Genomic DNA, 13858 nt, shown 5'->3' with positions numbered 1-13858 from the left:
GAAATTCTAGACAATAGAATTCCTAAAATGCTAACTAATTAAATTTCCAAAATAATAGAAACCTAAACTTATTATTAATAAGAAAAATTAAATCAAAATAATTCCTAATTTCATCATCCTAGATTGCATCAATAAGACATTAAAGCTGACCCTTGATGTGAGCAACTATGTAGAAGTTCCTTTGTAACCCACAATAGAACATCTTTCAGAACTTTTCCATAATCATTTTTTAGATCAATAAAACATCATGCGAGGAACTTCTCTTTTGCCTCGATGCTTTGTTCATTAATCCACTTATGAGAAAGATGGCCTTTGTTTTCTTTTTTCTTCAGATTAATACAGAATTGCTATCTTACACACAAACTTGGTTCCATGATTTTTATACCACTATAATTCTTATAACTTCAGATTTCTTCCTTGTTCCTAAAGACATAAGCAACAGTGCTCATTCAATTCTTCATCATCTTCTTTTTTTATCAGTGTCTTATTGAACTGTCTAGTCAAACAGGTTATGATGGTCTGTAGATTCTTTACTTGTAATTTAGTTTAACTGAAATTGTATTGTCTACATTTGTGATATCTAAAGCTCAAAAGGATTCTGAATTTGATCTGTCAGTGCATGATGTAGGTATGGACGTTACCGTCCATGGGGCCATTCCTTAGCAAGAAAGCACAGTGGTTGGCAAGTATTATGGTGGCACTATGCACAAGAATCTATCCTGTCAGATGTCCGCAGGAAGTTGAAGAAAACCTCATGGAGATACTTAGGACAGCGACTGTAAGTTTATTTACCATTTCCATGTAGCTTGCAGTCTTTGTTACATGACCCCATTTTGGGGTTTGAGCTCTCACACACTTGCGTGCCTCCGTATAATAAACCTTGCTATTTGACTTCATATTGATCTTATCTTGGTCACAACTGTATGAAAGGGGTTTTCCTTTTTTCTTATACATCCTGCGGAAATTTTATGGTAGTGAAAACTCTGTGGAAAGTGCTGTTAATGGATGGCTTCTTGTCACAACTCTGTAGGGGCTGTGTTTGTCTGTTGCCTTGGTGTGCTCAATCTTCGTTTAGATGGTACCATATTAAATGTTTTTGACAGATTCTCTCTGAACAAAAACAAAAACCGGTAGTTCCTTCTGTGATGAATCTGATGGTATAACTATCTTTTTTGATGACTCCTAATAGCAGGAACCTACATTGTTACTTTGAGTTGCCACATATCCAAATTCTATGAAGGGACGTTTTACTTCCGAACTCACATCAATCAACAAGTTAGTTGGATTCTGTAATGAAGGTTATTTCTTAATGATAACCCTGCTAAGCACTGTATCTTGTGTTGTGTCAATATTTAGAAAAGTGGCAAACAGATGTGTCTTGGTCAGATGGCAAACGATCTAAGCAGTTTTAGCCAATTGTCATAATGTAGGAAACCTTTCAGATTAGACTGTTTATCAGTGGTGGCTAGAACTAGCAGGAAGTCACATGAACAACTAGGTTTTGTAAGTGACTATTATTAGAAAGCAAAATAATGTAAGAAAGTACAGATGTTGGGGGCTGTATCCATGACAGGTTTGGCACTGTGAGCTGTACCCATGAACAATATTTTTGGGGTATTCTTAAGGAATTAATATTGTTTTATTAGGGTTTAATGGAAGAAATTTGAATATCAATTATTTCATAACAATAAATGCTTCCTGTTAGAAGAGCGTAACTGGGTGAAGAAGATGGCTCAATACTTTGGGAGCAGTAGCGGATGCCTGGATGGTTTTTAGCATGCCCTCCTGGTCATTCTGCCAATCAAGCAATTTGATAAGAAAAACACACATGGAATGCTTTAAATATCTCAAGTCTTTGGACTTGCTTCGGCTGGAGCTTCTTGTTGGTCCTAATCCTGTTTTCCCTTTTAATAATTTCTAAATTTTAAATACTGAAAAGGTTACAAATATGTATACGCATGCATGCTCATGTTGTTTTATTATTTGTTCACTCATCCAGTTTATTGTGGTTGTTTACCTTTTGACCCAGTAAAGCAAATGCTATAACTAGTCATTTTTTCATTGCCTACTAAACCCCAATCACAGGAATTCTCGTCGAAAGTATGTCAATTTGTACAAGATTAAACTAGATTTTCTTCAAAGAGAACAGGTTACTTCTTTCTTTCCTTTTCATAAAAGCAAATTTAGTCTTATTTCTGCTCTTATCTTTCAGTGTGAAATCTCCTCAAAAACAAGGAGTTATTGAAGCGTAGTTAACTTTACAAATTTGAAAGTGGAAACATGTCATGTTTACCACATCTTTTTTTTCCTCTCTCCCTCTATCTCCTATCATCACCTAATCATCTTACCTCATTGTATAATTGAGTTTCTTTCCATGTCCTGTGTCTGTTGTTGAAGTGGATGGTCATGTTGCCATTTGTGGAAATAATGGACTATTTGCTGACCTGTTTTTGCTTTGTTTTTCTTCTTCTTCTTCTTTTTTTTTTTTTTGGGCAAATTGTGATTATCAGTCAATTGATGAATATATTCTTGGGGAATTGGAGCTTATGGAGAAAGAATCGGATATAGATGATATCTTAAGTTATAGAGCTGCTGCAGAACATGAGCTGCAGGTATATATTTGCTTAAATATACTGCAGAATTTACTTTGGTATGTCGTTATGATTAAATTTAAACTTGTTTGATTGAGTTTTTCATGCGTAAGCATTTTGGATGTTTTTGGTTTTGGTTCTTAATTCTTTATGACTGTCTTCTTACAATTTGCAACTTCATACATGTTTCACTAGTAACATTCTGGTGACTTGGTTTTGGATATTTGGTCTGGTGTCAGGAAGTTATGTCAAGCTCTTCATCTTCAAATATGGGAGTGAATGGTGCCAATATTTCTGTTGAGAAGTCACGAAATGATGAACAGATGTCAGGCAGGTCCAGAGGATGGTTGAATTGGCTGTCCCGAGGAATGCTTGGTGCTGGTGGAACAGATGATTCTAGTCAGTTCTCTGGTGTTGTCTCTGATGAAGTCGTAAAGGTAGCTATCCATGGTTGTTCATCATTGAAATAGTCATTCCATGAGTGATTTCATTTTAGTCTAAAATAATCTAACTGGTCATATTTTCTGCAGGATATTTATGAAGCTACAGAGTTCCATCCATCTGTATTATCCGGTGGTGATGTCAATGCAAGTGGTAAGATGTTTACGTGTGCAATGAAGTTAAGCGTGGGTCAAATTGCTGCAACTCTGCATAGCAAGTATGATTGCTGATCCTTTGTATCTTTCTAGTCAAAATTAATTGCTCTTCATGATCACAAATTAAAAAAATTATTCAGTTTCCTTTTACTATTTCCATTTGTAAATTGCTTGTTCTGAATTGACACAAATTCCTTGGAATTCTTGGAATGTAGTAATATTGTCATGTTATAATATGCATAATATTATTTAATATTGTTTATTATATGTGTGTATGTGTACATAGAAGATACTTTTTAAATTTTATAATTTATACTTAAAATGTAATTTAAAATTTCACAGTGTATCATACAACTCAACTCAACTCAACTCAACTAAGCCTTTATCCAAAAAATTTGGGGTCGGTTATATGGATTCTCTTTCTCCACTCTAATCGATTTTAGGTTAAATCCTCGAAAATGTATAATGCTTCTAGATCATGTTATACTACTCTCCTCCAAGTCAATTTAGGCCTACCCCTTCTTTTCTTTTCATCCTCTAACCTAATGTGTTCTACTTGTCTAACTGGAGCTTCCGTATGTCTACGTTTCACATGACTAAACCACCTCAATCTCCCTTCTCTCAACTTATCCTCAATTGGCACCACTCTTATCTTTTTTCTAATATTCTCATTACGGACTTTATCTAGTCTAGTATGGCCACTCATCCGCCTTAACATTCTCATTTCCGTAACTCTTAGCTTAGATACATACGACTCCTTCAGTACCCAACACTCATTACCATATAACATGGCCGGTCGTATAGCTGTACGGTAAAAATTTTCCTTTTGTAGAAAGAGATAATTCTCATTGATTTCAATTAATCTGTACATGGGTATATATATTCAATTGATTCCTATAATTGTGTTCTACTAATTAGGAAGAAATTCTAAATAAGAAATCCTAAATAGGAATACAGAATACAGAATATACAGAGAAATAATATAGTGATTGACTTTCCATAACATAGTGATTGACTTTCCATAACACTCCCCCTCAAGTGGAGCATAGATGTTAATCATGCCCAACTTGTTACAAATGTAGTCAATCCTAGCTCTATTCAGAGCTTTTGTGAAAATATCTCCTAACTGCTCTCCAGTTTTGATGTGTCCTGTTGAGATGATCTGTTGTTGAATCTTTTCACGAATAAAGTGACAATCAATCTCAATATGTTTGGTCCGCTCATGAAACACCGGATTAGAAGCAATATGAAGAGCAGCTTGATTATCACACCACAATTTTGCAGGCGGGGAGGTCTTAAAACCTGTCTCATCTAGTAATTGAAGTATCCACATTACCTCACATACTGATTGTGTCATGGCTCTGTATTCGGATTCAGCACGAGATCGAGAAACTACACTCGCTTCTTGCTTCTTCAAGACACCAAATTTCCTCCAATAAAACGCATATCCGATGGTTGACCTCCTGTCAACCTTAGATCCAGCCAGTCGGCATCGAAAAACATTCAACATTCAAATGCCCATGATTACCATATAGCAAACCTCTTCTGGGCGCCCTTCGGATAACACAAGATTTGTTCCAAGGCTTCCCAATGAGCAACGGTTGGGGAAGACATAAACCGACTTACCACACTAACGGCATAAGCAATGTCGGGACGAGTGGTAGTAAGGTAGTTCAATTTTCCTACCAATCTCCTGTATCTCTCTGGATCTTCAAACAACTCACTATCCCACAACTATGATTTGTAAAGTTAGAGTCATTGGTGCACTACAAGGCTTAGCACCTAATTTTCCTGTCTCTGTTAATAGATCGAGGACATATTTTCTTTGAGACAAGAAAATACCCTTCTTACTTCTTATAACTTCGATACCCAAGAAATACTTTAACAATCCCAAGTCTTTGGTCCTAGGCGAGTTTGGAGGAAGGTTTTAAGAGATGAAATACCTGCAGAGTCACTCCCAGTGATGACAATGTCATCCACATAGACTACCAAGAGAATTAGACCAGCCTCAGATTGCCTATAAAATACTGAGTGATCACACTTACTCTTTTGCATACCAAATTCCTGTACTGCTTCACTGAATCTCCCAAACCATGCCCTAGGACTTTGTTTCAAGCCATAAAGAGACTTCCGAAGCCTACAAACTTTACCTAACTTCCCCTGAGCAACAAACCCAGGTGGTTGCTCCATATACACCTCCTCCTGAAGATCACCATGAAGGAAAGCATTCTTGATATCCAATTGATGCAGGGGCCAATCATATGTAGCTACTAAAGAGATAAACAAGCGAATAGAAGTAAGTTTAGCTATAGGAGAAAAAGTATCAGAGTAATCAACCCCATATGTCTGAGCATATCCTTTTGCTACGAGGCGTGCTTTTAACTTAGCCACAAAACCATCAGGATTTACCTTTACTGTAAATACCAATTTGCAACCAATAGCTTTCTTACCAGTGGGCAAAGGCAATAGTTCCCATGTACCATTAGCATCTAAAGCCTCAATTTCCTCTTTCATAGCATCACACCAGCCAGGATGAGACAGTGCCTCATCAACAGTATTAGGGATAGGAACAGAGTCTAAAGAAGTAACAAAACACCGAGAACAAGAAGACAATTGATTATAAGAAACAAAAGAAGAGATAGGGTAAGTACATGAACGTTTACCTTTACGAAGAGCAATGGGTAAATCTAGATCAGAATCATGATCAGTATGAGGTACAGGATCTCCCAACGAAGTAGCTGGTGGAGGATCTGAGTCAGGAATCTCCAATCTCTTGGAATAAACATGAGCAACGGGAGGTCGAGTAGGTCTAGAGACAGAAGGAACAGGCTGTGGGAGAGGACTAGACATTGGTTGGACAGTATATATTAAGAGATCATCCTCCTCCCCCTGGCTCTCATACACAGATGATGGAGGAAAAAATGGAGTGGACTCAAAAAATGTGACATCTGCAGAAACAACATAATGATTAAGAGTAGGAGAGAAACAACGGTATCCTTTTTGGAGCCGGGAGTACCCAAGGAAGACACATTTGAGAGATTTTGGTTCCAATTTAGTAACCTGTGGACGAACATCACGCACAAAATAGGTACAACAAAAAATACGGGGTTCAATAGGGAACAAAGATTTTGTAGGAAACAAAGTAGTATAAGGAATATCCCCATTAAGGACAGAAGACGGCATAAGATTGATAAAAAAACATGCTGTAGAAACTGCATCCGCCCAAAAGTGTTTAGGTACTTTCATCTGAAAAAGAAGAGCACGAGTTACCTCAAGAAGATGACGATTTTTTCTTTCGGCCACGCCATTTTGGGATGGGGTATCCACACAGGAAGACTGATGAAGAATGCCATTTTGTGTCATATAAGGTTGAAATTGTGCTGAAAAGTATTCTTTGGCATTGTCACTTCTTAATATGCGCACAAAAATATTAAATTGAGTTTTGATTTCATTACAAAAGGCACAAAAGATAGAAAACAAACAGAACAATTTAAGGTACGAGTAAGTTTACTAACAGAAAGTAGATTAAAAGAGAATTTTGGTAGACTCAAAACAGAAGACAAAGAAATTGACGAAGTCGGGTTCGCAGTTCCAGAACCCATGACACAAGAAGTAGAACCATCAGCTAAAGTAACAGTAGAGGAAGTAAGATTAGACTGAAAAGCAGATAGAAGACTAGAATTACCTGTCATGTGATCTGTCGCACCAGAATCAATAACCCATTTGGATGAAGAAGACACAAGGCATGTAGTGGATTTACCTGACTCGTGATCGCGATGTGAGGAACCGTAGGCTTTAGAGATGCCTGATACTGGGAAAATTGTGCAAAATCCTTTGCAGATACCAAAATAGTTTTCTCAGAGGAAGATACTGTAGAATTCTCTGCCGCCATATTTGCCATCTGTGATCGCTGATTTTTCCTCTGAAGTTGCGGACAATTATTTTTTGTATGGCCAGGCTCATGGCAATAATAACAAATGACTCCTCTTGAGTCCTGATTAGAACTAGCCTCTCCATTACGCTGATTACTTCTGTTGCCTGTAATTCCTCCTCTACTTCCTCTTCTATTACCCTGTTGTCCATTTGGATTTCGGCTAATAAGAGCACTACTGGCAGGCTGTGAAGATTGAGTACTCTCTGTACGAAGGACCCGTGTGAACGTTTCATGCAAAGAGGAAATTTCAGAACTGGAGAGAATCTGAGATTTAGCAATCTCATACTCTGAAGGAAGGCCTGCAAGAAAACTCATAACAGCCAGTTGCTCCCGTTGGGCCTGCTGAACTTTCACATCAGGGCTAAAAGGCAACAATACATTAAGTTCCTCATATACCCGTTTAAAATCCATAAAATAAGCCGTAAGAGACTTATCCTCTTTCTCAGCACGGTAGAATGCCTTACAAACATCATAAATACGAGAGATATTCCTTTACCAGAATACAGAAAATCTAAGTAATCCATCAATTCCTTAACAAATTCACAGTGATTAATTAAACTAATTACCTCACTATGAATCGAGTTCCGAAGTTGCAAAAACAACCGAGCATCCTCCCTTAGCCAAGTTTGTCGTGTATCATCAGTGGGTGGATCTTTAGTAAGGTGATCATCCTTATCAATGCTACGCAAATAGACCCTAACAGTCTTACTCCACTCCAGGTAATTCGAACCATTAAGTTTGTGTTCTGTGATCTTAGTCATCACCGGAATCACATCCGAAATAACATTCTTATTGTCTGCCATTTGTTGAGACAAAGAAAACTAACTGAAACGCTAATCCAAAGTGCTTATAGCAGCAAAATAACCCAAAATCACAAATCAAGCAAATACCGAAATAGGATCTGAGAGCCAAACCTCAGAAGTCCTTTAATGGTATACTGGATCAAGCAACAGCACACAGTGGTGGAATGAGGGGGTTGAGGCGACGCCGGCGATGTTGATCGGGGTTGAAACGGCCCTGAGCTGGGTAGTGAGAACAAATAGTCACCCTAGATTGATGACCTGCTCTGATACCATGTAGAAAGAGATAATTCTCATTGATTTCAATTAATCTGTACATGGGTATGTATATACAATTGATTCCTATGATTGTGTTCTACTAATTAGGAAGAAATTCTAAATAAGAAATCCTGAATAGGAATACAGAATACAGAATATACAGAGAAATAATATAGTGATTGACTTTCCATAACATAGTGATTGACTTTCCATAACACCTTTCAACTTATTGGGAATCTTGCGATCACATAAAACTCCCGTGACACGTCTCCACTTCAATCATCCGGCTTTAATTCTATGACTAATATCCTCCTGACATCCCCCATCTACTTGAAAAACTGAGCCAAGATATTTAAAGTGATTACTTTGGGACAGTACCACTCCATCCAAACTAACTCCTTCTCTATCTTCAGTTTGGCCTTCACTGAACTTGCAATGCATGTATTCTGTCTTTGTTCTACTTAACTTAAATCCCTTTGACTCTAGAGTACTTCTCCAAAGCTCTAATTTTCTATTTACTCATTCTCGCGTCTCATCTATCAGAACTATATCATTCGCAAACATCATGCACCAAGGGATACTCTCTTGTATATGTTTCGTCAATTCATCTAAAACTAATGTAAAAAGGTAAGGGCTTACAGTTAAAACTTGGTGTAATCCAACTGAGATAGGAAAATCTCTTGTGTTACCTCCCACTGTGCGCACAATAAAGTGTATCATACAATATCTTTAAAAAATATTGCTAAGTATATTAAGGCATTTAAAATAAATATTCAATTCTTTAATCAAATTTATGAATGATTTAATATATATATATATGATTTAAGCACCCAGGCGAGGCGGCTTCAACTAGGTGCTGCCTAGGTGCCCAGACAAGTCATTACCTCTCACCAGACACCTCAAGGCGAGAAATTAAAAAAAAAAAAAAAAAGTAGTGAATGAGAAAAGCTGGCCTGATTTATTATCACCTTTTGGCATCCACACAATGACTAGAGAATTAGAATTTTGAGTTTGCTTGACAGAATAAATGACATTGAACAATGCATCTAGAATTTTAAATTATATGATGTGCTTTTATGGTTTTTGTTTCAACATTTTGTGTTATTAGAGGAATGCTTTTGATCTTAAAGTTTAAAACATATAATATATTATAAAATATGAATATGAAATTTGGCAATTTATTGATTGTGTAATATATTAGACATTTTTACATTGTATATTTAATTATTTATTATTTTAGAATAAATTGCGCCTTACTTTGCTCAGGCGAACGCCTAGGACCTTGAGCAATGGAGGACCTTCTCTCCTTAAGGGCGGCTTGTGCTTTTGACAACACTATCTTTTGGTCATTTAGGCTCATTCGATTACATGAACAAGGTGACCTGGCTCATCTCATTTAATAAATGAGCCAAAATGAAGCTTAAGTTTGAAGCTTGTTTAATAAATAAACCAAGCCTAAGCTAGATAAAGCTTGGCTTGGCTTAGCTCATTTGCAGCCGTAATCGAGGATCAACTAATTAGTGTCCCCCAAATGTGTGGTATATGCGTTTGTCACTACAAAGAGATGCAATCACAAGTGCATGCTTGATGTTCGGTTATTCCATTTACAATGGGATTTTGTTATTAATACTCCATTTTAAGGTGCCTACAGAATTCCTGATTTTTAAGATTTTGAATAAAAATGTATTCTACAGGATAAGGAATTGTGAGATTTGACTGATCTTATCTCTATTCTGATGTCAATATTTGTAGTTGCTTTTGCCATTATATTATTGACAGTTGTTTACTGAACAACTTTGTGATTTTGTTGCTTATTTGTCGGTATTGTTTCATTAATAGTCAATAACCACTTTTACAGGTATTCCAGTGAAAGAATTGCTGACTTCTTTTTTAGAGATGCAGTTATAGAGTGCAAACTTTGGGAAGAGTTAGCGGCAGTAATTTGCTTCATTAAGTCAGGAAAAATGGTTTATCCATTTAATGAGATGGTCATCCTACAAATAGGAAGGGTTTGTATTCTTATACGTCAGCTATATATGTTCCAAGTGTATGAATATTTGTCGTTTTTTCTTCTGAAGTTTGAGGGAAAGAAATGGTCTTAGGAGTTAGGATGCAGTATATTGCATCCCTGATGATCTGATATAATAGTACTTTTATTACTTGGTTGTTTAGGAAATTAACCATCATCGTAGAGTATGTGATGTCCAAAACTATGAAACAAGTAATATATTTCCTTATATATACTGGGGAAACTCTTCATTCCTGTGTATAATTTTGTTTCTAAGGTAAGATGCACTGAAGCTATTCTTTGACTAGTTCTTGAGTTGGCTGATGAACAGCATCTCCTGTAATTTTTCTCAATATTTACTTATGTTCCAATCAATATAGAAGATATCATTTTAATCTTGTTTATCTGCAGTCTCTTACAGAACAGGAAGATAGGCCAACTTCTTGTACAGTCCAAGTGGATGTGTTACCAAAACAAGAGGTTGAATTATCAGTGAAGGTATTATCATATTCCGGGTCCTATTTTTTAGTAGGTCTGCTTTGCAACTTTTAGTCCATATCATCTGCATGCAGGTCATGCTCCAACCACTTGAAGTTAATTGTGATGTGGAATTTTGTCTAAAATTGCTGGAGTTTTTCACTGCACTACAATGCTTTGAATTTCAGAGCAAAAGGGTGAGTTTTATGTCTATTTGATCATGGTTTGTACTGTTGTGTTTGCTATTTTCTGCCGCTTCAGCATTAGTTGCTATGCATGACATACCTGGGGTAGAGCAGATGTCATTTCAGTGCATTTGGTTGAGAATTTCACATGATGACAAAAAATTGAAAACTTTATGTGCTTTGTTAAATTGTAGCCATTTCTTTTAAACTTATCAACAGGCGTCTGTCAATTTTACAACATGTAGCAATTGTAGCCATTTCTCTCATTAAGGCATGTGAAATTGGGTATGGGCCACAGTTGTTACAAATTATAAAGTTCAAGGACCCTATTTGACAATCTTAAAAGTAGCTTCAATTGAGAAGGTATGTGCATTTTGTGATATTTTGGTTACTTGCCTGATAATCAAATGTCTACATAGTTAAAACATATTAAGCATTTAATTTGAGGAGAAAGAAAGTCAGATGTCTGATATCACTGGTATGCTGTCTTGTTTATTCATCATATTGTGATGTTCAATCATGTGACACCATCTAATAATTGAATGATGGTGCTTTCCATTTTTCTTCTAATGATGTGGCATGGGATTAGACTATTCTAGTTGATAATTTCAATATTGATTCCACTACAGGTCCTTTGGTCATTAAATGGGTTTAAAGATGCCAAGACTCGTTTATTATCAAAAGCTGAGTGAGTTTTGGCCAATTTAACTCTCTGTTGCCCTTGATAAATAAGAACTTTTGTACAATAATGATGTTATATCCCCTTTTAAATGTTGTACGTCATCCATGCATATAGCTTTATATTTATGTTTTTATTTACTTTTTGCAGGTATGCACTATCAAGTCATAAAAAACTAAGTTGGGAAATTAGCATCTTGAATATAATTATTAATGTTCCTGGGAGAACTGCCATTTCAGAACAATGTAACTTGGTAATAATTTCTTGAATGTTTAATGGTACATCATGTTGAATTAAATTCATTATTGTGTTGTTTTCTTCTTCTTGATCTAGGCAGTTGTTCCCTCTAGTAAAGTAAATCCCACTTTGTGGTTAGGCTTAAGCTCTAAGCATGAGTGTTTTAGAGCATTAGAGTGTTTGAGAAGCAACTTGCGTTGCTAGGAGTAATGGATCCTATGTTGATCGTAGTAGATATCCAAAAGAGTGGATTGACAATTTATATTGCATAAAATTAGTGTGGCAAAGATGAGAACTTTAAGATGGATGTGTGGAAATATAAGGAAGGTAAGATCGATACAGTTTAGGAGTATCTATTGAATTTTAGAAAGATAGGAAAAATATGAGAAAATTAGCAAGAGGAGGATTTACGTGGTTCATCTACCGAGAGCCTTCATCCTTGGACACAAAACCTCAAAGGAGCTACATTTTATTCATTTGTGTGTTTTACATAATACATGCTATTCCATATTTAAAATGGAACATCTATAATATATATGGAATGCTATCAATAAATCATAAGTCACTTCTAAGATTTTGGTAATCAATCTCATGAGTTTCTCATGATCATGGGATTCTTCAATGAGACATATCCTACGTATTAAGGAAAATATCATAATTGCCAACAGTATCCATTATGGAATATCGAATGTGTTAATTGAAAAGTTAAACCTATCAAAGTCATCGGAGTGGAAGAAAAAAATTGAAAGTTAGGCCTAGGATCACTTAGGTGCAATGAAGAATTTTGGCTGTGCTAGAACTGTCATAGTCATAGATCCCCAACTAGTTTGGGTTTAAAGCTTAGTTGATGTTGTCGTAGTTGTTGCTAGAACCCTTAGATATTGCATGCACTAAGTAAAATGGTTCACACAGCTAACTTAACCAGATTGAATTAAGGTTGAATCAAGTTAGTTGAACCAAGTTTGTGTTTGTCTTCAATGCTTATACCAAAGCCTAAACAATAATCTTAGACCTAATATTGGACCTAGCTTGGATAGGTCTCATCAGGTTGTGGCGTTTTTGGAACCCAATTCTTTTTAACTGTTCCAAAATGATCCAATTGATTACATTGAGCCATTCCATTTTCACCTATACTTGTCTTACCCTCCATGATTGTTCAAGGAGCACCTTTTCTCTTCCTACTTCCTTACTACAACAAGTACTCACCCTCTTCTTCTGTACTTTACTCCACCCATTTGTTCACCAGATGGCTTTGACCATGAAAATTATTTAATTATCTATTTGTATAATGGCACCACCCAAGCCAGAGCACCCTACGCTTCAAATGCAAGAACATATTTAGTAGGGAGAGTAAGGTAATGCATGAATTTTTTTTTTTTGGGTTTTTGTCACTTAAAAATGAGGCCCACTGACCAGGGAGACCCATATATATGTAACTTCAGGTCAATTGGATATTGATAAGCATTCCTTCTATATAGTGTGAATTTTATACTGATTACATTAACTCAACTCAACTCAGCCTTTATCCCAAAAATTTGGGGTCGGCTATATGGATTCTCTTTCTCTACTCTAAACGATTTTGGGTTAAATTCTCGGAAATGTGTAATGCTTCTAGGTCATGTTGTACTTAATACCGATTACATTATGTAGATGAAATCTCGACACATTTCTTTAAAGTGTGATTGAACATTTTTTAATTTTCTTATTTATTTGAGATTTTCTGTTCAATAGTTCAGCATTATTTAATAAATTTATTGGCATGAAAATCATGAAGTTGCTTTTCTCTGTCTACTTATGTCTATTCTGTATGATCTGCTGTATTGGGCAGGTTTTGGAGATGGGATCTCTTCTTTATGCATCCAAATATGATGTGGGGTCTGTTACTTCCACTACTCAGGAACAATCTAATATCCTGAAGCAGTTCTCAAGCTCAACATTCACCATTAATTTTTTGAGAGACTTCCTAGTTCAAGATCTTTATAATTACTTTGCTGTTGAACTTGAAAATTTTGAGGTTTGTTCCAATTTCCATTGGATATTATGTGGTTTGTTTTGTTATTGGGCTGCTAAATGAAAACTTGTATATGCTGCAG

General features: G+C 36.1%; 1 protein-coding gene across 8 annotated transcripts in view; it reads left to right on the top strand.

Annotated features, from left to right (window-relative positions):
• LOC110642362 (uncharacterized) overlaps positions 1–13858 on the top strand; it is a 70424-nt gene that overhangs the window by 14876 nt on the left and 41690 nt on the right. For 4 of the 8 annotated variants that reach the window (XR_002492430.2, XM_021794373.2, XM_058131759.1 and 1 more), the window contains exons 12-22: positions 629–778; positions 2086–2149; positions 2511–2612; positions 2831–3028; positions 3122–3249; positions 10038–10188; positions 10599–10685; positions 10760–10861; positions 11479–11537; positions 11679–11781; positions 13594–13779. Coding sequence is in view for 7 of the 8 variants with exons in the window: in XM_021794373.2 (XP_021650065.2) it covers positions 629–778; positions 2086–2149; positions 2511–2612; positions 2831–3028; positions 3122–3249; positions 10038–10188; positions 10599–10685; positions 10760–10861; positions 11479–11537; positions 11679–11781; positions 13594–13779 (1330 nt within the window). In the remaining variant the exon portion in view is untranslated. Of the gene's footprint in view, positions 1–616; positions 779–1224; positions 1299–2085; positions 2150–2510; positions 2613–2830; positions 3029–3121; positions 3250–10037; positions 10189–10598; positions 10686–10759; positions 10862–11478; positions 11538–11678; positions 11782–13593; positions 13780–13858 lie in introns of those variants that run through there. The other 4 variants (XM_058131760.1, XM_021794376.2, XM_021794377.2 and 1 more) reach the window with 3 other exon arrangements.

This window comes from Hevea brasiliensis, chromosome 13 (genome assembly GCF_030052815.1).
Source record: "Hevea brasiliensis isolate MT/VB/25A 57/8 chromosome 13, ASM3005281v1, whole genome shotgun sequence".
NCBI lineage: Eukaryota > Viridiplantae > Streptophyta > Magnoliopsida > Malpighiales > Euphorbiaceae > Hevea > Hevea brasiliensis.
Note: the sequence above shows the minus strand (reverse complement) of the source record. Positions and strands in the feature narration are given on the sequence as shown.